The following is a 24,284-nucleotide window of genomic DNA, read 5'->3' as shown; positions in this document are numbered from 1 at the left end:
AAGCGGTCACGGTGGAGGCCGGAGGAGCCGAAAAGACTTCAGAAGAAGCGTCTTGTGTTGCTTTTGCGCAAGCTCAGGTCAGCTCCGCGTGTCAACGGCGCAGTTCCAAAAAGTGAGCTCAGACCAACACCAAGGGAGAGCCTGCGCCATCCCTTCTTACCTCCTCGCCACCCATCTCTCTTTCTACTTCTTACTCAGGCTCAATCTTTGATCTCAACAGTCAAGGTTAGCATTCTCTCCACGTTCCTTTGGTATCCTGAGCCTTCGCTTTCACCTTGCGTTCCACCGCAGACAGATCACTTCGCTTCGTGATAGCGACGTCGCTGTGTTCCTGAGTGGTGCACCCAACAACACCACGGCCCACCGATGGCCTCTAATCGTCAAGATGCAGCTGCTTCGGCTTCGATCGGCACCATAGCCAACTTCTTTCAGCAGCCGGGTGCGCGCTGGCTCGCGCTCGCCGGTCTCGGTACGGGCTCGTTGCTCCTGGCAACACGATTCTTCCCAAGGCCCCTTCCTAAAGGCAAGGACACTGCCTCAACAGATCGCGACGATGGTCAACGCGAGTCTTCGCCTCCTGCTGCTGCGAATGGAAAGGCGAAACGAGAGCGCTTCAAGGAAGACGTTGAACCCATCGCCATCTTCTGGGATGTCGACAACTGCGCCCCACCCACTGGCTCCTCTGGCCGGTCCGTGGCACTCGCCGTGCGCACTGCGATCCAGGGCCTCAATGTCGGTCCCATCGTCAGCTTCAAAGCCTACCTCGAGCTTTCTTCCGAGACACAGGCACCGAATGCCGCTCAAGTTCAGCTCAGAAGCGAGCTGCAGGGATGTGGCGTCAGCCTCATCGACACCCCCAAGAGCGGCCGGAAGGACGTCGCCGATAAAATGATGATCACCGACTGCCTGTCGTTTGCGATTGATCAAGCGGCCCCAGCTACAGTCGTGCTCATCTCAGGCGATCGAGACTTTGCATATCCGCTCGGCATTCTCAGAAACCGTGGATACAATGTTGTGCTCGTGACACCGCCAATTGGCGCACCCCCCATCTTGGAAGCTTCGGCCAACGTAGTCATGTCTTGGCGACAAGACGTGCTTGGCGTACAGACGAACAAAGATGGAAAGCTGTACAGCACCTACTCGAATGCAGGACCGCATACACCCTCCAAACAGGCTCACTCCCACACCGCTGCCGGTCACGCCCCTTCTACGTCTACCCACAACGGCTCTTCGGTCCCCAAACCTCCTGGCGCTCTGGCACATCAGGACCGCCGCCCTTCCAATCGTACGGTGCAGCTCTTTGGCCCTCTCATCAAACTTCTTGAGCAGATCAAGAAGGAGGGCAACTCGAAGCCATTGCGTTCAGCAGTAGCCGCACGTCTGGTCCAGCAGGACAGGAGCATCTTTCTCAATGCCGGCGCAGCGAAATGGGCCGAGTACGCTGCTGTCGCCGAAGCCGCAGGAATCGTGACACTCGGCTCGAACGGACAGGCCGGGTACGAATGGGTCTCGCTCAAAGATTCTGCCAAGACTGCTGCGTCGTCCACGCTCATGACGCCGACGACTTCAGCTAGCACTCCTACCCGTCAGAAGTCTTATTCGCACAACGCCACAGCCACGCCCAGCTACAACCCCTCCGATACCGCAGCGCGGCTCAAACCCTTTCTGCCGCTCATCGAGATTTGCAAGGAGCAGCGATCGCAAAACGTAGCGCGACCTCTTTGCTCGTACGTAGGCATGCAGCTATCCGCCCTCGCGCGACAGGGCATTGTCGACGCCTACGCACTCGCCGGTGTCCCCGGCTGGAAAGAGTACCTCGCTGCAGCCGAGAAAGCCGGCATCGCCCGACCCGCTCCCACCGACCAGGAAGGCGTTCTCGTCGTCGAGCTGCATCCAAAGTACTACAACTGGCAGACGAACCAGATCCTCCCTTCCGCAAATCGCATCGCCGACACGGCCACCACCCCCTCGCCCTCGGTCGACAAAAAGACGTCCCCGTTCAAACGCGCGATCTCCGACCTCTCCTTCAAAAGCACCCCCAAGACGGACACTACCCAACTTTCAAAGCAAAGAACCATTGTCAACGGGCACGAGATCCCCCTAGCCTTTTCGCCGCTCGCAACGCTGCTGTTCGAACAAATGCTCGAGGGCCGCAACTACTCGACCGACTACTTCTGCCAGTCGATCGTGGCGAGTGGCCGAACGTCGGTGGTGGTGCCCGAGCTGAAGGTGCGGACGGCGGAAGAGTTTGCGGAACATTTGGAGGCGGCGGTGGCGGCGAAGATCGTGACGACCGAGCCAGGGTTTAAGCCTGGGGTGAGGCATGTGCGGTTGCATCCGAGGTTGGTGAAGATGGGTGGGAAGACGAGTGTGACTGATGATGAGGGGTCGGATGGGGAGGCGAGCCTGGGGAACGAGGCGCAGGATTTGGCCGCGCTGAGGGAGCAGACGAGCCAAGTGCTTGCCGACCTCCAGCGATCGACGTCGTCGGAAGGATACACCGCTTCCGGCCCTGTCCCCGCTGACGACGGTGTCCGCTTCCGACCTCTGCTCGATAGCCTGCTCGCCCTCTCCGCAGAAGGTAGCGCGGTGACCAAGACGAAACTCTCGAGCGAGGTCGGCAAGCGCAACCCAGGTCCAGCGGGTATTGGCGCGTTCTACCAGTCGCTGGGCAGCACCGGGTTCACAGACTACCTCCAGCAGGCGCGCGAGAAGGGCCTCGTCAAGGCGCTCGATGCCGAAGGACAGGTGGTCAAGGGTGGGAGTCTCATCGGCCTGTCCGACTACACAGTTGCGGTGTCGCTGTAATCTCTCTTGCAGCGCACGTGGCAATCACTTCATTCGAGCGTGTCAGCCAGTCAATCAGACGCCTCCGTGATTGCAATGCAATGCCATTCCTCGACAAGAATTTGAATGAAAGTGTGAGACAGTGAAAGGTTGGCGTTCACATGTACGGCAACCCCTCGTCGTCGGAATCATCGTCGTCGGCGGCTCCACGACTGCCCATCTTGTCCCTGTCGCCCTTCAACTGGTCGTCCAACCTCCGGAAGCGCTGGGCGGACTCCTTGGGGTCGACGTACCTCGGTCCTCCGCTCGCGGTGGACGTCGGCGTGTCCACACGCTCGCTCGTCTCGGGTTGCGGGTAGATCTGGCGGACCGAATCGTCGTCGTACAGGCGCGAGGCGTGCGCGTATGGGTCGAAGAAGGATGTTCGTACTGGCGGGATCTGCGTCGTCAGACCGGCGGAGTGGGGTGGTGCTGGGTAGCCCGAAGTCAGGTCGCGCGGTGCCGAATGCGAGGGTGGAAGGGGGAAATCTGCTGACGAGGGCGACAAGTTTACGTGGTGCTGCGGGATGGGTGGGAGTGGCGCCTCGTATGGATTGGTCGGGTTGCGGAAGGGATCCGAGTCGGCTCGATCGCGATTCCAGCCCATGTTTCTCGGCAGCGGCGGCGGGAACAACGCTTCGTCCGGCACGACCGACTGGACACTAGCTGCATGTCCCAACGCCGATCCTCCCAACGACCCTTTCCCTCGATGTAGACTGATACTGCTCGAATGACCCCGCTCCATCCCCGCCCCAGCTGGCACTTGCGCCATCTCCGCGTTGCGGGAGAATCGATCGAATGGACTAGCTCGACCAGTGACGAAGGGTGAGATGCCACCCTGCTGGTCAGTGCTTGCTCCGAATCGGCCGCCTGGCATCCCTGGGTCGGCAGAACGGCCGCCGAATATCGTGCGCTTCTCTCCGCCTGCAAATACGCCGTATTCGTCTGGCCCACGTTTGCGCTGTCGTTTGCAGAAGAAAAACGCAAGACCCCCGATAGCTAGCGCCCCGAGCACGCCGCCCACCGCGCCACCGATGACACCGGTCGAAGTACCCGACTTTTCGGGTGTAGTGTTGACGTTGGCTGCTGTGTTGCCGCTCGTCGGGGTCGATTTTGGGATGTGGGTGCCCGTGGAAGTGTGGATGCGCAAAGTGGTCATTCGTGATGCCGCAGATGAGGTCGATACTGCTACCCGCGCAGCAGCTGTGGACGACGCAGCGGGAAGACCGGCAATCGCTTCGCTCTGTGCCCGGTTCAGACAAGCGGCAGACCGACCTGCAGCAACCGTATAGATGCTCCCACCAACGCCGCCCGTTCCTGACGAGCCTGCATCAAACGAGGCAATAGCAAACTGTGTCCCGCGCGCATAGTTGGCCGTCCAATCGACACTAGACTGCTTGCCGGTAAGGCGCAGTCGCGTAGGCACGTCGTTCTCGGGCATGATGAGAAGGTCGACTGGCATCTTGAGGCCCAGATTACCGCGATCCTCCTGCACGGTGATGCGCCAGGGGTCGCACTGTTTGGGAGCCGAGGCGGGTGGGAACCAGATGAAGTCGAGATGCTCGGATGGTGCGGAACACGAGCCTGCTTTGGAGAGACGGGTGAGCGAGGATGTGCCGGAGACGGCGCCTTTGCTATCGGACACGGCGACGATAACGTTGGAAGCGGATGGATAGCCTGGGACGTTCCAGTCGTACGACCATGTGTTGCCGGACATGTAGGAGGCGGGTAGAGAGACAGAGATGGGGACGTGGCCGAGCGGGGCGATGATGACAGTCCAAGGTGCGGTGCCGGAAGAGGTGTCCCAGGAGACCTTCACGGGTTGACATGTTGTCGGATTGTTGGACAGAGTCACTGAAAGGGGTGCGGCCAGCGCAGTTGAGGAAAAGAGTGCAAGCAGGGAGCTGACGAGCCGAGCGCGAATCAGTGGAGAGGTCCTCATTGTGGACCGGGTTCGGGGAAGCAAGGTGATAGGAATCGTGATCGACCGAGACCGAGGGTATCAATAATTGGCGATGGATCTATCGCTCGATTAGTGGGGAGAAGGTGTATCGCGGACTTGTGCTTCAGTGAGCCGACCGTCGTCGAATGGGCGGGAAGACGAAGAAATGCAAAGCTGATGCGGGCCGGCCACAGGGTATAAGACGAAGCAGAAAGAGTGTCGTTGGTAGGACGAGTGGCGACGCTGGACACGATTGGAGGAGAGACGACGGTGCTGAAACAAGCTACAGCATTATGAATGAGGACGACGAACGGATGAAGGGCGAAGCGGGAAGAGGTGAGGGCGATGGTGATGAGTGTGACGCTAGGGAGGAGTTGAATCGCAGGGCGCGATGACATGCTTCGAGCCAGACGGACAGGGCGAGCAGCTTCATCCACGGCAGCTTCCGAACTCTTGAGTCACGCTTCTCGTCTCGGGTGAACCCTAGCTAGAGCGAGCATTCGGCTCATCCTCTTCGCTTGAGCAAGAGGCTGCATGCCGAGCACCGAACCTCGAGCAAGAAGTCTAAGGGCCCTTCTCTGCGTCCCCGAGCTGTGAAGAAAGCTCACATCTCTGCAGGCACACTGCCGAGTTGCACTCCGCGTTCGACAACCGCCCTGCAAGCCTTTTTTTTTTTTAAAGTGTGTGTTTCAGACGCGAAGCGCGTCTCAACAGCGTTTTTCGAGTGACCACTGCTCAAGTGCCTGTTCCCTCCCATGGCTTGGCGCTCACATGCACAGATAGCAGATCCTTCCTTGTTGAGCCACTCAATCTTCGCTGGCATCCCCCGCAGTGCTTTGTCTCGAGCCCCTTTCTGCCTTGTCACAATAGCACATCACCCGAGCTGTCTTATGAGCAGCAAGGTCACCTGCTTCTTGGGCACGGTCTGCTCATGCACGCCCTCTGAGCACCGACGTCACTTCGGTACTGCAGGCCAGTCAGTGCTTAATTGTGCGCGAGAAAGCGATAAATAAGTTGCAATGTGATATGGAACATACGTTGCTTCGAGCTGTATGATCCCGACGGCTAGAAGCCCATGTGGGAGTCAAGGAAACGCTGATCGAACTCGGTTGCGCTGCCACGCACCGCCCCTGCAGACGAGTTGGGGCGAGCATGACCGCGCCCGTCGGCAAAGCCTTGGTGCTGCTGCTGTGGCTGGTGGTCGGCAAAGATGGGCGCAGGTCCGTTGTACTGGGTTGCACCGCTCATGCGATACCCGAAGCCGAGTGCTTCCCAGTCCGTCTCGAGCACTTCTCCGGCAGCTGAAGGCCCACCAACGGCCTGCGAGCCCACAGTGGCAGAGGGACCTGATTCGAACGCCCACCTCCCCCTCGCGTCTCCACCTGTCGCAGCCTGCACGGGGTCGTAGAAGCTGGTCATCGCCTCGTTGGGCGTGACTTGTTGCTCTCGAGATGGTTCGCCGAGGGGAAATTGCGATGCAGGCATGGTGCTGCTGGAGTGATGCGTGGCGTTCTTGTCCGGCCAACCCCGCTGGTCGCCAGACGGCCCTGTGGACAGCCCGGCTTCCCTGAAGAGAGCATCGAGCTCCATCGCGGAAGACGCCATCAATGACGAAATGTCAAAGTTCGACGGGCTGTCTGGGAACAAAGCGTTTGGGCTGGAATTCGAGCTGAAGCCGTACCAGGCATTGTTGTTGCTCGAGGGATCGACGATGTGGGACCCCATATCTAGTCCTCGGCTAGGAGTGGTCGCGTCGTTACCGTACGGACCTGCGTAGGCCGACGCCAGCCTGCCGTCCATGTTTGGGCTCATGCCATAATGGCTCTGTCCTGCCTCGCCGCGGTATGCCGCTGACTCGGCGGGCCAAGACAAGCCTGAGGCCGGTGACATACGTCCCGGCGCACTAGGGCCCCACCGCGCGGGGTCTGATGCTGATGACAACACAGCGTCGCTGGGCCGATTCGGAGCCGACTGGCGCCAATCTCGATCCTGTGAATACATCGGCCATGCCGACCCGGCCACACCTGACGCCGGCGCAGCCCGCTTGGAAGCGGATAGCGATCGCTTTCGTTCTTGCTCTGCCCCGAGTTTCGCCGACGCGGGCAACCCATTCTTGCCCGGGCTTCTGCTTATTCTCAGATCCTGCTCTTCGTCGTCTGCACCGCGGCGGCCTGCCGAGGCTTCCGGGCGGTGACTCCCCGACTGCGCTGCAGACATCCGATCGATCTTTTCGACCACCACGGACGTCGCATAGAACATGGTGCGCAAACACTTGCGGCACTTCTCCGCCGTCGCCCACTGTAGCGAGGATAGCACCTTGTCGCACGCCGCTGCAAAGTGATGAATCTCGTCCACCTTGTGGCGGAAGCCGAGCGTGACGCTGGACCGAAAGCTCGCCGGATCCGTAGCGCTGATTTGCCAGATCGCATAGAGATAGCTCGTGCATGCGATAAAGACGTTATGACCCGTCATCCAGGTGTAGTTCATCTGACCCTCTTTGGACAGCGTCGCGTACATGTTGATGATGCTGCGACTGCACTCTTCAACGCTGGCAAGGTCCTTGCGAGAGGCTTTGGGGAAACGTGGACTGAGACCGTAGACCATGAGCAGAGTCTGCTGGTAGTTGAGCTCGAGAAAGATGGGGTTGTATCCGCATCCGCTCGCTTCGAGATCGCTCTTGGAGGAAGGCGCGTATTGACGCCACGCATGCAGCCTGCGCAGGATGTCGGTCTTCCAATGGGCATACGTGTCGAATCGACGGGGCAGCTCTGCGTTTTGGTAGAGCATCGACTGAATCTCGGATTGGAGGATGCGTATGCGGAAGAAGGAGAGCGAGATCCATCGGCTGGCATCTTTTGGTTTAGGAAGAGAGACGGGGAAGGCTGGCTGTTCATGGGCGCTCGACTGAAGGGCTGCCAAAGTAGAAGCAGCTTCCCTGCGCGCGATCTCGGTCGAAGAATCAACATCATCCTCTGCGCCATCGGCACGCTGACCTTGACGATCCCCGTCTCCGATGGGTACTTCGATCATCTCATCCTCGTTGTCAACCCACGGCAGGTTGACCTTGATGTCTGAATCGGCGATGCCGAAGGGTCGGCCGAGATGCACGCAGACCTGTCGGTCGAGCGCGTACGAGCACCAGAAGAGTCGGCGCTTCTTCTCGACGAGAGTCTCGCCTGCATCCTGAGGTGGGTGAGCAGACGCTTCCAGCACGCCTGGTGACTCTGTGTAGAGCCCGATACCTGTTGTGAGGCGCAGCGCGACACCGAGGCAGTACCATACGCCTGGCTTCATGGGTCGCATGATGGAGTACAGAGCAGTGAGAAGCAGGCACTGAAGCTGCTCGAGCGCATCTCTGCCCATGATAGCGCCGACATTGCCGTCTTGCCCGGAAGCAATGATTCGCCTTGGGTCCAAAAAGCGCATGGCTGCTTCGTGGTGGTTCTCGGCACTCCAGCTGGACCGCGTCCAGCCCATAGCAGCGGCAATGGCAAACACGAGATGAAAGAGATGGCCGTCTGCTGGCAGCATTTCGATGCCAAGCTGGTCATCGTCGCTTCCGGCCTTCTGTCGATCCTCTGCAGATAGCTTGGCTCTCGCCCTTTCGAGGCCATTCTTGCAAGCTCTTTCGAATCGTGCCGTGAAAGAGGCCCGATCGAGGATGGGCAACTGGGGGTTGACACGCTCGAAGTAGGCATCGATGAGCTTTCGCGCCGTGGACAAGGGTGGGAAGGGAGCGGGTAGCGGAGACGGCTTGAGCGCTTGTTCGGGGGCAGGAACCGTGATGTCGGCGGTCTCGGTGGCAGTTGCGTACTGCATCGGGTCTCCGTCGTCGAACGGGGAGAGCTTCTTGGCATCGGACGGAGTGTTGCTGCCGCTATGAGGTGAGCCTGATCTCGCCTCCCTCTGCGGCTGCGAAACATCTCCATTGCCCTCTGCCCGAGCTTCGCCTCCTGCTGGCAACGACGAAGTAGCCTTTGCCCTTCTGCCGAGATCTTCGCCGAGGCTCTGCGTGCCATACTTGCGGGGGCGCGAGGAGGAACCGGGATCTCGAATGCGCAGACCTGCTTGCGCTGATTGTTGGATGGCCTGGCACAGAAGACGAGCGGGGGAGAGTCCGCTGGCGTGCGAATTGAGGCGGCCCAGCGATGGTCGTAGCTGACCTTGTCGCTTGTCGTGGACGGGAGAAGAGACAACCTCCACACCGCCGGGTCCGAGAACCAGTCCTGGGAGCGAATGGCTCGAAGTTGCGAGCTCTCGGTCCTCACGAGGAGACCCGGCGAGACGCTTGCGCGGTCGCGCATCGGGCGATCCAGCCGACTCGGCTCGGTCCAAGGGGAACTCGGTCTTGACGTGCTCGAGAGGTCGCTTGAAGCCCAACGAGCTGGATCCGGCCGAGCCCGAGGCAGGCTGTTCGGCCAACAAACGTTCGAGCTCTGCATTCTGTGCTCGGAGTTCGGTGATTTGATGTTCGAGATCGACGATATAGCTGCGACTGACTTCACGACCGGTGGCCGAGTCGATTCCGACGCAAGGCTCGCCCGCTTTGACGCAGGATCCGCATGCTGGGAAAGCCTGATCGCATTTGATCTTCTTGGATCGACAACGCTTGCAGACCAGCACAGCCCTGGCAAGCGGCTTGCCTCCGTGTGGATCAATCGAGTCCATGGTCGATGGCGAGTTGCGGGCTTTCTCGGGCTTGCGCTTTGCAGGCTTGGAAGCGGAGGCACTCGAAGGATCGATGGATGAGCTGGCAGCGCTACTAGGATTTCCGTTGGAGCTACCGTTGGTGGTGGTGGTGGTCATGATGCGCGAAGGGGGGAGAAGGTTGACGAGGATCAGTCGGATGGGCAGCGATGGAGACGAGCTCTCAGCGGAGCGTCGGCGGTGGTTTAGAAAGGTGGACTCTTCGCAACAGGATGGCTGTTTGCGACGAGACTTCTACGACTTGAGTCTCATCGTTTCGGTTGGTATGACGGTGCCCTCTTTATGTCAGCTGGTCATGAGTCAGAGCGGCTCTGCCGTTGCTGGTGTTGACTTGGAAGGCTGAGATTGTGAGCAACGAGTTAGGAACAGTGAGAAGCGCGAGAGCCCCGAGAGTTCAGGTCGGAGGAAGCCGAAGTCGAGGTGGTTGCAAGCTGGACGAAGCGAAGAAGCTTGATGAAGCCAACTCAGCCACCGAATGGTATCGAGCTTCGAATGTGATCCTCTCGGATGTAGTTGAGTTCCCACGCTTGGTCGGACTCGCCGAAAAGAGGACGGTTGCGCTTTTTTGTTTGGCTTTGACGCAGGAGTGAAATGATGCGACGATTGATGTCAACCGCTGACTTGGTCTGCTCGCAAGTCCCGACGGAAGGCAAAGCTGGATGAATGTGACGAACGTGATACTGTCGGTGTCCTCGGCGCTCGCGATGGCGTGGAAAGAGGATGCTGCTCTCGCGACAGCCGAAGAACCACAATCATGCGCAAGATAAGTCTCATCTTAGCAGCGCTTCATGGATCAGACCCTGAATCCGCACCCTCAACGTGGGCCGCGAAGGTCTGCTGCAGCCAAATAGCAGGCCACTCTAACACCTGCCAAAAATCGGGCCTTGGGCCGTGAAAGCACGAGCCAAGCTGGCCAACGCACTGCCACGCATGGCTAGCCCCCCTCCTGATTCAATTGGACCTTCTTCCATCCCCACTACCAGTCAAGGTCTGCATCCTCGGCACACCGAACCGACGCACGACATCCCTCCTTCAACGTTTCGCTCACACTCCAGCACTGCACAACGTTGATCACAACCATTTCTAACGTTGACTCAGTGCTCAGGATCTTTCCTCTCAATCGGTAGATCAGCAACCATGTCAGAGCCAGTGCAAAAGGGCGAGATCGACCTCACGTCGCTTGATCAGGCTCTCAATGACGGCGAGGCAGCCTCGAAAGTCTCCGCTGAGACGCTGCAGAAGAATTCGGACACCCTCTCACAACCTCCCGCCGACGTCGGCAAAATCGCCGCTGCCTCCCAGGACAAGGTTCCTTCTCCAGCAACCTTGTCGCCTTCCTCGCCGCGAGCCATGTCTCCCTCTACAGCAACCACACAACCAATGGCTGAACTCCCTCCGGCGGTAGCCGAGCTCAAGCTCATGTTCCCCGACCTGGACAATGACACGATTGCAGCCGTGTTGGCCTCGAGAGGCGGGGATCAGGAGGGTGCTGTCAATGCGTTGCTGCAGATGTCCGACCCGGAGTTCAAGCCGTCGACCACGGAGACAAGGACCGATTCGGATGCTCTGCTAGCACAAAGCATGGCAATGGAGGAGGAACAGAGACATCACGAGGCCATGGCGAGGCAGGCGCAGCAGGCGCAGCAGGCGAGTATGGGCAGGGGCGGCGGCGGGGCAGGGGCATTCTTCGGTGGGTTGCTCAACTCTGATGCCAGAGATACGCAGACAAGCTCAGCACCGAGCTACGATCCAAACGCGCTCACGTACCAGCCTCGAGTCAGGCGAGGTGCGCCCGGTAACGCAGCCGGTGCTGCTGCTGCTGGAGCTAGGGCCTCGTACCTTCCGCCGAATCATCCGCCGCCGCCGGCAGCATCGCCGTCCTACGAGCGAGGCGATAGCGTCATTCCGGGCATGCCAGGGGCTAAGGAAGCCAAGCAGTGGCAGGAGGAGATCAACCGTATGGCCGAGACAGGTCTGGCTAGAGCCGCTACCACCTTTTCCAACTTCCGTCAGAAAGCAAGTGCTGCTTTCAACAATCCCCAGGATGGCCAGGGTCAGCCCGGTGCAGCGGGCACCACCACCACCAGCACTGGAACCGCAAGCGGCCCAGGCTTCGCTCAGGCCTTCCAGAACTTTAGGAACAACGCCACTGGCCGAGGCTCGAGCACCTCCTCGCAAGGTCCGACCACGACATCTGCAACATCGCCCCACCAATTCACCTCGCCACGAACACCGCAAGCCAGCGAGTACGATCAGGACCCTTCTCCTGTGTCAGAGAACGAGTTGGCCAAGATCATTCAGCGTGGAGGCGGTAGTGGAGGATCTTCGAACAACGCATCAGCTGGCAAGGCACGTGCCTTGGCAGAGCGATACGGATTGGGCATCAAGAATGGCGGTCGGGACGGCGCAGGTGCCGCGCAGAGTGGCACCACATCGACGACTGGTGCTTCAGACTTCGCTGGGTGGGATCAGGCCGGTCGCACCCCCATCTCGATCAGTGACAACACGACGCCGAAAGCGAGCGAAGGGAAGGCCTCGATGGACTCGATTGCTCGCATGGACGCTGCCAGTGGTCGAGGGATCACCAGTCCCAGGCTGGATCGAAGCCCGTCCAAAGAGCGTGCCACAGGGGGCAAGGTGGGAGCAGCTGCTGTGGGTGGTGCTGCTGTTGGTGCGGGCGTCGGAGCCGCTCTAGGGTCCGAGCACGACGATGGTGATGCGGACGGGGATGGAGACTCGGATGACCTCGAGTACGTTAGCAACCCCTTCGAGGACGAGGATTGAGGCTGGCGTCGTGCGATCACAGCAATCACTTCTCGCACATGCCAATTGTACTGATGAGTGAAGGAGTTAATGATTCAGTGTGACGATAAAGAAGATGCAATGCGACGATGCAGATGGAAGAAGTGGTGACGATGGGGTATCAAAAGGAAAGAAACAAAGTTGGTGACATCTACACGAGCCGACCGAGCGGATCGCACCTCCAGACCCTAATAGCGTTACTGTCGTCGGTTGAGACGATGATCCTCGCCCTTACCGCGGCCTTCTCCCCCTTTTCTCGCTCCAAGGGATCCTCCGCCGCGGCCAGCAGCTCTGCCGTCGCAGTCGGCGCAAAGATCGCACAACGCACACTGCCCGCGCCCGCCTGCCAGCTCCTCCACGTCGAATTGTCGCCAAGATCGCCCACGCCGCTCTTGACAATCGAATTGCTCCTCTTGATCCCCGAGAAGAGATTGCCGAACAGCGTGGCGTTGCTCGCGAGGCTCCATACGTGGATCGAGGCGTCGTCGCTACCAGAAACAGCGAATTGGCCGTCCGTCGAGGTGGTGGCGCGGATCTGACTGTTGCGATTCACGTACGACGTCGCCTTGAGACGCGACACGAGACGGTGCGCGGCGATCGAGTAGATGCGCACGCGCGAGTCGTTGGACGTGACAATCATATACTCCGAATCGCCTTTGGTGGGCGCAGTGGATCTGCTCGAAGCGGCCGCCTTGACCTCCGGCGAGCAGGCGTGAAGAGGGATAGGTTGGATGCAGGTGATCTTGCTCGGCTGGGTGCTCTTGCTCGCCGCGGCCGATTTCACCTTGATGGCGTTGAGGTAGGAGAGCGAGTCGGTGCAAGCAAAGGTGAGCACGGAACCGGCATGCGTGCCGACGCACACGACGGCGCCGCTCGAGGAGAATGCGACCGCAGTGATGACTCCAGGCACGTCCGTGAGCGACTGCACCCGGCGAGCGGAGATGTTCCAAAGCCTCAGCTTGCCGTCCAGTCCACCGGTGACAAAGAATCGATCATCGGTGGGATGGAAGTCGATGGACGAAACGACGGCAGACGTAGTGAAGGTGCAGAGGCAGTCCTCGCGGTTCGGATGCCAAAGCTTGGCGGTCTTGTCGCTGCCGCAGCTAAGAAGGAAGTTGTTCTTGCTCCATGACAGGTCGAGGATGTCGCCGCTGTGGCCTGCAAAGACGTGAAGCGGGGTCGATTTGAGCACCGGGGTCAGCTCTGTGGCACCAGCACGTACATCCAGCTTGGTGTTGCTTCGATCCATGCAGTTAGATCCTTGCGAGCAGGTCGACGCGTTCTTTCTCTGTGCGGCCTCCTCTGCACGCAACGCCTGGGCCCGAGTGACCTCTACGGCACGCTCACATGGCGAGGAGATGACTTCGTATACGCGAATTAGGTGATCCGAGCCAGCTAGAGCAAGATATCGACCATCGAGCGAGAATTGCATCGCATAAGTTTTGCGCTTGGGCGTCGCTGCTTTGGGTCGCTTGGCCCTGCTGTCGTCGGGAATGTCTAGATCGGCGGTCATACTTGGCGACAGGGGCGGAGGTACGTTGTCGGAACCGGACGAATGGGAGCTCGAGGAAGTGGCGGTGGGCGCGATGGTCTTGAGGTAGCTTCCAGTACTCGTTTGACGTTCCATCCTGCCTCGTGGCGCATATTGCCGCTCGGTCGAGCCGTACCCATCAGAACCGCGAATGGCCCTACCGAGAGACGGACCACGTTCGAGGTCCACGGATGGACGACGGAGAGAAGCTCGACGCGCAATGGAAGGCGCGAGAGTCCAGCTCGAACGTTTCTCTCGATGCTCCGGAGCAGATGGAACGGTGAGTTCGGTTTGAGCAACAGATGGACTCCTAGCGCATGACATGCGCCTTCCCAGTGAGCTGGCGGGCGTGTTTGTCGAGGGCGTGTGGAGTTCTTGGGCGAGGAACACCTTGCCGAAATCAGGCTCTTGGCTGGCTTTGATCTTAGAGCGCAGCTTGAGCTTGACTGCCTTGGGTACTGGAATCAGGGTGTGACGATATGACGTGGACGGGTCAGCATCCAACGGTTGTGCCGAAGCGCTGGATTTGATGCTGTCCTGGCTGCGAATCTTCTTGACATGAGGGCGAGTGCATCCATTGCACGATGAGGATGAAATACTGCTGAAGGTGGCGGAACGATCCGGAAGAGGAGCCCCTTGCATGAGCTCGGACCAAGCGGCAAACTGCGATTCAGGAGGCACGATGGCAGGATCAGAAGGTGGGCTGGAGCCAGCGGTGTACCCTCCAGCCTGGATTTCATCCCGACGGCGCGCACCCGAAGAGGCTGAAGAAGCAAAGAGACCGCCGCCCAGCCGCCAGACGGAAGCGAGCTTGGGCGACGACATCGGCGACGGACTGGTAGGCGCAATCACGGTGAGTGCGGGCATAGGTGGAACAGACCTTGGCGATGATGGTGGAGATGGTATGTCTGCTTCGAGAGCTAAGTCAAGCACATCGATGGGGCTCTGTAAGGACTGTGCACGCTGTTTGCTGATGTGAAGCTCCTCAAGGTCGGTTGATAGGTCCGCAGATGGCTGAATACAAATGTCGCGGTCGTCGGTAAGCGTGCCTGGCGTGCTGCGGCCCAACAGTGAGAAGCGTGGAAGTCTGAAGCCCTTCTGTCGATGTGATGTTGGCGTAGTTGGATGGTCGCGAACGTTGGACGAGGCGTACGTCGAAGTGGACCACGATGAGGAGGAGGGGGACAGAGCCGGTCTCGACTCGGGAGGTGACGATGATGGAAAGCGGATCTGGGACGTTGCCGGCGGGGCACCTTCCTTGAGAGGCGAATGGTTATATTGGTTGGTGTTATGCGGCGGGGCGGATCGCCCGGAGGCTGAGCTCGCGTGAGAGGGAGGAGACGGGGTCGTCATGGTTGCAAGTCAAGAGAAGAGTCATGTGCAAAGGACATGATACCATTGACATGGCTCGGCGGAAGGATTGGTCAGAGGCTATGACAATGGCCGAAGGACCAAATGTGTGTGGGGAGGGGAAGGCCTGTCAGCCGGGAGCCGCGGGCTTAGGGCTGCAGAAGGGAGCTGTACGGGCCGGCGATACTGGATGCGTGGTGCGTTGAAGGGATGGGAGGTCAGATCGCGTGAGGGCGGAGCAGGTGGGTTGGATGAGTCGATGAGAGGAGATGGGCAGTTGCCAAGGCGTAAAGTGATGAGGGTCGGCGGCAATGCAAGAAGGAGGACGAGAAGGAGGAAGGAGTGCACCTCTCCATCAGATGCCACGGAGATATACATCCAGAGAAACTCGAGTGTATGTCACCATCAACCTCAATCTCAATCGTACGGCGCTGTGCTTGTGTCACGACTGTCAGCAGCAGCTTGCATGACGATGTACCAGGTCGACGCAGCTCTGCACTCTCTCACACTAGCTCGCACTGTCGACCAGCCCGAGGTTGGGATTCATTGGCATGAAGTCGCTCCTGTCAGCATTCGATATGAGAAAGCGGATGAGCTGATCTTCGCAGTGCATGCGCAAGCGCAAGCGCAGCCCAGAGTAAGACACTACGCGGCGTGCTCAAGCCTCGCAGAGGTCCCGAACCAGGGTCCCGAGCCTTTGGTCGCAAGCCAAGGCGACACACCGCAACTTTTTTCTCCCGTCTTGTCAAATGCACTAAACAGCAGCCGATACCGCTTAGGAACAGCGAAAAAAGGGTTGCGATTTTCACACGTAGGGCGCCAGCCCGTGTAACCAGCGGCTGGCGCTTTCCTGGGCTTGACATCTGCGTCGGGAGTTGAAATGCACCACACAAACGGGCCGGAGATCAGCTGAGTTGGCATCAAGCCCTTCTTCTTTCACGTTTGGGCAGGCGCAGCAGTGGTCTCACTGTCTCGCTCGGACAGTGGCTTCTGAGGAGGCTCTAATACTTTGAAGCGAACAAGGATCGTTCTGTGCGCTCGGATTGACATTGTTTGGACGTTGTTCAAGGCAGAGTCTTGATGGCAGATTGCGTCAAGAGCTCTGACAAGTTGCCGCGGATGGATGCATGGTATTCCCGGATCTTCACTTCCGTGGAGCTGAACTTTTTTTTCTCTCCCAGATTTGACCAGACTTGACCCCTTCGACTGCGCCACGTTACCACGCTCTTCGCGTCAGCACATCGGGTCACAGCCGAGGTCCGTCGGGCAATCACCATCCCGCGGACCAGCCGATAGTCGGCCCTGTCATCCATCCGACGGACCATGTGCTTGCATCACAACGTGTGATCTTTGAGCGGATAGAAATGCGATCCGAGAAGGTGCCAACGTGGTTCACAGCCTCCCAAGCGCCAGCGACGCGAAACGCGAAACGCTGAAAGGTCAGCTTGGACCCACGGGCCAGCCGAGCTTCTTAGCTCCGTCAGGCGAAAAACATTTTGCCCCGTTTGGAATACGACTTCTTTGTTCTCGAGGTCTTGGTGGCTGTCGATCCCGTCTCGCTTCGCCTCAGGACCGTCAGGCCATTCAAACTTGAGCACGGGTGCCTGTCCCGTCTGCCGCCGCTCCGCCGCATCAGTCAAGTGGCGACCTGGTTCGGGAACAAAGCTCGAAACCTCTGGCGCCTTCAGGCACGCTGACTGGCCCGCAGATTACTGGACCTGCTCCCGCAAACGAAAGTGTCAGCGCTGATGATCAAAACTTGCACGCGTCGGTAGAACTTTACGCGCAGCTGCGGTTTCAGGCTGTCAAGGGACCATCTGATAGGCTGCCCCTGGATTGAAAATTTTGCAAGGTCACTTCAGTCCGAGACAATGTTCGGTGACATTGAAAAGGCGAAGGAGGCAGCGAAGTAAGACGACGAGCGACGTGGCACAGGCACGACTCGAGGCTGTATTCAGGCACAGCTGCTTTCCGTCGATCGCATGAACACTTTACACCAGGAGCGGGAAGCTCAACGTGAGTCGCGTAGCAATTCTAATTTTTGGTGCGGTGTATATAATTACAACTACAACTCAATCAGGATACAGGCAAGATGGCCGAGTGGTCTAAGGCGCTGTGTTCAGGAAAAAGTTCTACAGGAGAATTCATCTCCATCGCAGTCTTCGGGCGTGGGTTCGAATCCCACTCTTGTCACCATTTCTTTTTGCCCCCTCGCCCTGTCTGAGTACAATCTGTGCTTCCGTATGCTTTCTTATCGACGCCAAAGGCTGCTGCCCACCTCACATGTTGGCCACAGCTCAGTCGTTGGGTGCGTCAACGATCTATGATTCGAAAGCGAGATACAGAGCTAAACCACATGAGCGCGAGCGAACCGCGAGGCAACAGGAAGCTCAACCTCCTCGCCCGGCTTCACAGCCCTTTGATACGCTGGCAGGGGCGGGACCGGCGGCACGGTCGCATCATCGTTCATATACTCGATGACGATCTCATTCTCCGGATTTGGGATTCCGCGGCTAGGTGCGCGTCTCCTAGCAGCGAGCGCCGAAGCGGTCCCCGCGCTCAGCCTGTTCCTGGCCGTATTCACCAGCGCCATACTCCTCCGTTTGACAGCCTTGACCTTGTTGGCCGCCTTACCGCTCTGTCCGGTACTCTTTGCTGGTGGCGGATGGCTTCTGCCACTGTCGGCGGTGAGAGCAGCACGGCGAGCACGAGCGCGCTCCCTCGCCCGCGCAGCTTCGCTTGATGTATACCCTCCAATACGGATCTGCGTACTGCTGGCGACGCTGGCGGCGCTGCACGATTGCTCGCTGTCTCGACGCGCGTTGGCCACGTGTCGCATCTCCCACTCGCCCTCCTCTCGAGCCTGGCTGAGTTCGTGAACAACACCCGCGCGGGCGTTCCAAACAAAGTCGCGCGTGATCGAAGACCTGTCCGCGTCGCCATTCATGTCAATCGTCACAGCCGAGGTCTTGCGCGCGTGCTCCATCCGACGTGCCCTCTCGGCGAGCACTTGCTTGTGAGACTCCGCTTCGAGCGAAGGGAAGGTCTCGTGGATCGACACGGCCGGCTTCTTGCGCTTGAAGAGCTTGCGCATGGTCGCTGCGGGTTTGTCGGTAGATGTGGTTGCGCCGTACCCCTTCTCGCTGAACGAGCGGTATACGTGACCCTTGGCGCGGTTCTCGATGAATCGCTTGCGGTTGGTTGAGTAGAAGCTCCGACCATCTTTCAATGAGTAGGCGTGGAAGATGAGACCGAGCGCGAGGTAGAGGATGCCGATGACGAATAGCATCCAGCTGACGACGAGAGGGAAGACGTCGAGGTAGTGGCTCAGGATGGATGTTGCGACCACGACCTGCACCGCGCCCAGTGCCGCCAAGCCATGAGTGCGGCTGAGCACCGGCACCCACACCCGAGCAGCACTTTCAAGGCGAGAGATGCCCAGCCAGCTGAGCTCGGCGAGGAAAAGGGAGATGACGCCAAGCATGAGCAGAGCACGGTGGATCTCAACCCAGAAGATGCCCCACGTCTGCATGGGGATGGACGTGCCAGGGACGTAGGCACAGTCGTCCGCTTGCGCAGAGTCCATGATCGCATCGTTGTGGTAGTCGCGGATGTCCTCGACAAGGCCCATGACGAGGGTGGTGAAGACCAGAATGACAGTGACTAGCGAGACAAGACGCAGGGCGTTGAGGCCGATGAAGGCGATCTTGGCTGCGTTTGACATCGTCATGAGCGATAGCAATTGGCGTCGCTAGCTGATTGAGATGAAGGTCGATGTATTGGACAGCAATGATGGCGATGATGCTAGTTGACTAGAGATGGATGTCGGTAAGGAGGTGCGTTGCTGATGCCCTGAAGTTCGACGATGTGGCAGTGCTCTCGATGACGATGACGGCAGCTTGTGTCGCTATGATCCATAACGAGTTCTAGGGTTCATCGCGGCGCTCTGTTTACTGAACACCGTCGTCTCGAAGTCGATAAAGGGACGAGCATGGCGCTGTACAACAAAGGGAGTTTGATGTCCCTTTGAGGGTAGGCGTACATGTCGGCGTCGTTCGTGGCGATGCAGGACGAACAAAGGCGCACTCAGCCTTCGAGCTTGCCTGGCAGCTAGACAACGAGCTGGAACAAAGCATTCGTCACGTCCCTTTGTCAAAGGATGCTTTCGCCTCGCCCATATGACAGTATCCATTTCTCGAACAGCGTGCACGATCATTTCATCTGCAGGCGTTTCATATCTGCACAGGATCGCGCCCACCCACCACAACACAAAGGGACTTTGGCTCACTGACTTCAACTGAGGAACGGATCGGGCCGAAACGGTACCCAGGGAATCCCTCTTTGACCTGGCCTGGCCTGACCTGACCCAGAACAAGCACCATACATCCCGTTACCAACGCCTCACCATGTCACTGACGTCGTCAATCGCTTACATCTGGCTTGCTGATGGCACCGAGTTGGATCTCGGACACCAGCTGCGGACAGCCTTGGTAACACAGACGAGCGGCTAACCCGATGACGGATGATTCGCCTCGCTTGGGGGCAGTTCAGAGCCACCCCACGGATCGGCTCGATGGTGCGGCAAGGCCACGACGGAAAGGTCCGTCGCTCGATCTTTCTCAGTCACATCGGATATGATCGGAGAGCGGCGAGACTTCGGAGAGAATCACTGCCCTGGAGCGGATCAGATCAGCCCCGGATCAGGCACATAGCGAACCCTGAACCGAGAGAGGCTGGCTTCGGATGCGTCCGACGAAGCTGCCGAGGGTGTGCCAAGCGTTTCAGTGATGCTGCCGCCTGGATGGCGAGTACATCGGTCGCTCGGCAAGCTTGCTGCATCCGCTGCGGAAGGCAGGGCGCGGGAATCAGAAGCAGACAGATTGCGCGCAAGAGAGAGAGAGAGGTGCGTCCTGATTTGAGTTGGCTGGCCCGCGATTGGTTGTTCATGAGAGTCACTGCAGTATCAAATCAGGTTCGTGAGTGGCTTGACACTCAGGGTCAGGCCGCGAGGCTAACGTAGTTTGTGGCTGAGCGTCTGGGAAGAAGAGCGCAGCTAAGATTCTAGCGGGACGCGATCGAGACCTTAGATACGTTGCATCGAGGCAAACGGGAAAGTGGGGTGCGGAGTGTCAATCGAGCAGCGGGGAAAGAGCTTGTTGAACAAGCTGATCATAGAATGGAGAGTTCCGATTGGCTACACCCACCGGTGAACTGCCGGTCTTTTTCGCCGCCTATCGTCGCATTAAAGCAAAAGAACCTCACAAGTGTTGCACAAACGCCTCGGTGAGTGACACCCATTGTGCCACGATTTGACTCGGGTCGGAGAGTACTTCTCCGCTGCAAAGCGGTGAGTTCCAGACCTACTGCTTCCCTCCTTTCGCTTGATGAGCCCTTCTACGGTCAAGTCGTGAGTAGTCCGTATGTGGGTGAGCCGCGCCCTTGGAAACAGTACGGATCCAACTTGGCCGATCGGAGTGTTCCTGTGAGTCGGTACAATTTGAGGATGATGGCATTCCGTTCCCGTCCGCGATCTGACGGCTGCTGGGTCTGCTACCGTGCTCAGACGACTTTTCTCTTTGATCAGACTCTGTAACCGCGGTGAGACAGGCCGCTGATGGTTGCAAACCCCCACGCCGAGCTGATGCAGGCTCTGCTACTTTTCGCGGCCCTTTCCTTCCCCCCTTCGCTTCGTCCACGCGAGCTGCAGCCACCTTACTCGCCCCCAACTCAGAGGACACGCAAAACCCCGCACCACCTGGTGTTCAGCCGCTTCGCTGCAATTGTCAACGTTGCTGAATCCACCGCGTTATCCCTGACGAACTCGCAGGGCGGGATCCGAGATGGCTAACAGTGCTGGGACAATGTGAGTGAGTTTGCCGCGGGTCTGTGACGGAGACAACGGAGTCAACCGCGGCAGTTCCGTACCAGTCGATGATGTTCCCTTCGGTGCCACACCCACAACCACACTTGTCTGCGGGAGCGGAGAGCAAAAATTGACCGATGATCGCGCTCAAAGTTGAGGAAGTTGCCCTATCAAGGGGCCGCATGTACATAGTTTCTAGCTCCGACTTTTCTTGGCATGCTCGCTTAACCATCCAGAACCCCACGCGAGGACGGTCGACATGGAACGCTGCTCAACTGCCGCAGAGAGCTCTTCCTTTTCCCTCTCCGCCAAAGGGTCAATACAGTATCAAATTCAAGGCGGCGGGTGCGGGTCAGACGGCTTGCGGATTTCTCCGCGTAGATTTCCGCGCATTCATGGAGCTGTCAGTTTTCGCCGCCGCCGACCCCCGTGCCAACACGCGAGCCCATCCCGACTCTCTTTGCATCGCCCACCCTCCCCCTCTACCTCTCGAGTCAGTCGTGGCGAGGGGGTTCTGCAACAACCAAAAGTTCGCCTAGCTCCTGCACGACGGAGCTTCCATTTCTTGGCCTCATGCGTTATGCCAGTTGGGTTCCACGTCGGGAAGGCGCTGCATGCCTGTCCAGCTTGGCTGCTGCTGCTTTTGATTGCCCGCCGCAGCAGCCAATTGATTCGAGCACCGCTCCCCTTGCGCTCTCCGATGATCGTGTGACGGATGACCACAGTCTGATCAGTTTTGTCTCGGTTGGTTCCGGATCGATCCTTGCCTTCCGAGGCCACGTCGGTCACTAAAAATTCCCATGCAGCATTCCTGCGCCACATCAACTGTGATTCGCATCGACTGGGAAAGCTCAGTGATTCATTGGACGGGAGCGTGACAAACTCTCCGCAATCACATCGATGTGCAACAAATTCGCCTAGCCAATCACAGTTGGTCACCCCGCACTGAGCCCTGAGGAGGTGATTAGTCTGAGATGGTGCCTGCGCTACTGTAGGAACGCCCTGCTAGCAAAGTCAGAGCATGGCTCCGCGCCAGACAACTGCGCCCTGCCCCAGAGAAACCCCAGAGACAGAACCTCCTTCTTGTGGCGTCTCCCCCCTCCCCTCTCGTGGAGAAGAACGAGGGGGCCCCACACATCACCTTTGAAAGAGCCCAGTCGTCTACATAAGGAGACCATCTTCTCCATTCGGACCATCTTCTCCCCACCCATTCCATCCCTCCCTCGCCTCTCCCTACCTCTCCTCCTGCGTCCCATCAAGATGAACACCGAGGCTAAGAAGGGCGTTCTCGCCCAGGGTGCACAGAACTTCAAGGACCTCTTCCACTGGAAGGTCCGCTCCACCATCATCGACGAGAATGGCGAGGAGCAGGTCGTCTGGGAGAAGCCCAGTCTGCCTCCCAATCCGTTCCGCCTGATCACCATGCTCGGTCTCGCTGGCTGGGGTGCCTACCTCATCGGCTTCTCCGCCTGGACGGCCGATGCCTTTGACTTCCACGCCCTTTCGATCCAGACCACCAAGCTCGCTAAGCACTTTGGTGTCTCCAAGACCAAGATCACCGAAGCCATCACCCTCACTCTGCTCCTTCGTTCGGTCGGCGCCGCCGTCTTTGGTATCTTCTCGGACTACTTCGGCCGAAAGTACCCTCTCGTCATCAACATGTGGTGCCTCGGTGCCCTCCAAGTCGCTTCCATCTACTGCCGCACTTTCAACGAATTCCTCGCCGTTCGAGCCCTCTTCGGTCTTTTCATGGGTGGTGTCTACGGCGCTGCTTCGTCGATGGCTCTCGAGAACATCCCTTCCGAGGCGCGTGGTCTCTTCAGTGGTATCTACCAGCAGGGCTACTCGTTCGGCTACGTTTTGGCTGCCTGCGTCAACCTCGGTGTCGGCGGTGCCACCAACACCTGGCCTACCATGTTCTGGGTCGGCGCCGGCTTCAGTTTCGTCGTCGGCTTCCTCCGTCTCGCCTGGCCCGAGTCCAAGCAGTTCATCGAGGCCCGCAAGGCCAGCAAGGGCTCCGGCACCAAGAACTTCCGCAAGTCCTTCACCGCTTGCCTCCGCGCCGAGTGGAAGGTTTGTCTTTTTGCAATCGTGTTGATGAGCTGGTTCAACTGGTTTAGTCATAGCAGTCAGGACAGTTATACGACGTTCATGCTTGTTGGAAAGCGTCTCAACAACACCGCGGCATCGAGGGCATCGATCCTGATGAAGACGGGCGCTTGCGTCGGTGGTACCATCTGGGGTTACATGTCGCAGTGGATCGGACGCCGTAGGGCTATGATCGTCGCCTGCCTGGTCTGCTGCTGCCTTATCCCTGCTTGGGTGCTCCCCACGAGCGAGAAGGGCCTCGAGGCCGGCGGATTTTTGCTTCAGGTAAGTACCAGAAGGCGAGTTGGTGGTTTCGCAATGAGCGCGTGGCGCAAATTGATTTTTAGACCCGTTCCTGACACTTTGACATTTCATTTTCTTTCCATTGTTCCCCGCATTCTGCTCTGGCCTCCTCACGTGCTCTTCATGCTCGAACGACTTCATCCTCCTCCTTCCACTGCTCTCGCTATTCTGCGGCTCTCTTCTCTATGCTCAACAGGCAATGGTCCAAGGTGCGTGGGGAGTCGTTCCCATCTACCTGGCCGAGATCTCGCCTCCCGCGTTCCGCGCTATCTTCGTCGGTCTCACCTACCAGCTCGGCAACGCCATCTCCTCGCCTTCCACCCAGCTCATCAACTACCTTTCGGAGAACAACTTCATCACGTTCCAGGGCCGCAGGGTGGAGGCTTATGGCCCCGTCATGGCCATTGCCACGGCCATCATCGCTTTGGGTCTTGCCGCCACCGCCTCCGTGGGTCCCGAGAAGAAGGGTGCTCGCTTCGAGCGTGCCGCGGCTGCCACCGCCGAGGTGCAGCCCCAGCTTCTCGTCTACCAGAAGGAGTTCGACACCAACTCCGAGACCAAGTCGGTCGACCTCACCCAGACGCAGACTGCTCTTTCCAAGTAAGGAAAGGGGCTTGCCCTCTCTCTTTCTGTCGCTTTTGTATCTTTCGCATCGGTTTTGTAAAAGCTCAACGCAAATGTCATGGTATATCTTGAACTTGAACACTGTCTGAGGGTCGTGTGTGATGTGCAGATGAGCATCTGCTGATTGGGCGGTGAGCATCGTGCATGAGATGACTGGACGGCGCGGGCAGAATCGACACTTGAGCCGCTGTGAGGGGCGTCGCTCGACGTTGCGGCTGTCAGGACTGCACGAAGCCCGAGTCAAACGG

General features: G+C 58.7%; 7 protein-coding genes and 1 non-coding gene across 8 annotated transcripts; 4 read left to right on the top strand and 4 right to left on the bottom strand.

Annotated features, from left to right (window-relative positions):
- Positions 1–366: 366 nt before the first annotated feature.
- Positions 367–2,808, top strand: PSEUBRA_004371 (NYN domain, limkain-b1-type; the record flags this gene model as incomplete). Its single annotated transcript, XM_016437909.1, has 1 exon — positions 367–2,808. The coding sequence occupies one exon, from the start codon at positions 367–369 to the stop codon at positions 2,806–2,808; it is 2,442 nt and encodes an 813-aa protein (XP_016291460.1).
- Positions 2,809–2,944: 136 nt separating this feature from the next.
- Positions 2,945–4,768, bottom strand: PSEUBRA_004370 (uncharacterized protein; the record flags this gene model as incomplete). Its single annotated transcript, XM_016437898.2, has 1 exon — positions 2,945–4,768. One exon carries the CDS (start codon positions 4,766–4,768, stop codon positions 2,945–2,947), a length of 1,824 nt encoding a protein of 607 aa, XP_016291459.2.
- Positions 4,769–5,833: 1,065 nt separating this feature from the next.
- On the bottom strand, positions 5,834–9,574 carry PSEUBRA_004369 (Zn(2)-C6 fungal-type DNA-binding domain protein; the record flags this gene model as incomplete). Its single annotated transcript, XM_059465288.1, has 1 exon — positions 5,834–9,574. The coding sequence occupies one exon, from the start codon at positions 9,572–9,574 to the stop codon at positions 5,834–5,836; it is 3,741 nt and encodes a 1,246-aa protein (XP_059320546.1).
- Positions 9,575–10,612: 1,038 nt separating this feature from the next.
- On the top strand, positions 10,613–12,259 carry PSEUBRA_004368 (Ubiquitin system component Cue; the record flags this gene model as incomplete). Its single annotated transcript, XM_016437908.1, has 1 exon — positions 10,613–12,259. One exon carries the CDS (start codon positions 10,613–10,615, stop codon positions 12,257–12,259), a length of 1,647 nt encoding a protein of 548 aa, XP_016291457.1.
- A 169-nt stretch (positions 12,260–12,428) lies between these two features.
- Positions 12,429–14,633, bottom strand: PSEUBRA_004367 (WD40 repeat; the record flags this gene model as incomplete). The annotated part of the gene is made up of 1 exon (XM_016437905.2): positions 12,429–14,633. The coding sequence occupies one exon, from the start codon at positions 14,631–14,633 to the stop codon at positions 12,429–12,431; it is 2,205 nt and encodes a 734-aa protein (XP_016291456.2).
- Positions 14,634–17,244: 2,611 nt separating this feature from the next.
- Positions 17,245–17,351, top strand: PSEUBRA_006513. The gene is made up of 2 exons: positions 17,245–17,282; positions 17,312–17,351. It is a non-coding gene; the product is annotated as a tRNA-Leu (tRNA).
- A 154-nt stretch (positions 17,352–17,505) lies between these two features.
- Positions 17,506–18,888, bottom strand: PSEUBRA_004366 (uncharacterized protein; the record flags this gene model as incomplete). Its single annotated transcript, XM_016437887.1, has 1 exon — positions 17,506–18,888. One exon carries the CDS (start codon positions 18,886–18,888, stop codon positions 17,506–17,508), a length of 1,383 nt encoding a protein of 460 aa, XP_016291455.1.
- Positions 18,889–22,281: 3,393 nt separating this feature from the next.
- Positions 22,282–24,016, top strand: PSEUBRA_004365 (Major facilitator superfamily; the record flags this gene model as incomplete). Its single annotated transcript, XM_016437914.1, has 2 exons — positions 22,282–23,394; positions 23,609–24,016. The coding sequence occupies 2 exons, from the start codon at positions 22,282–22,284 to the stop codon at positions 24,014–24,016; spliced, it is 1,521 nt and encodes a 506-aa protein (XP_016291454.1).
- Positions 24,017–24,284: the final 268 nt, after the last annotated feature.

The sequence above is a fragment of the Kalmanozyma brasiliensis genome (genome assembly GCF_000497045.1).
Source record: "Kalmanozyma brasiliensis GHG001 unplaced genomic scaffold PSEUBRA_SCAF3, whole genome shotgun sequence".
Lineage (NCBI taxonomy): Eukaryota > Fungi > Basidiomycota > Ustilaginomycetes > Ustilaginales > Kalmanozyma > Kalmanozyma brasiliensis.
This window is presented reverse-complemented; position numbering and strand designations above follow the sequence as displayed.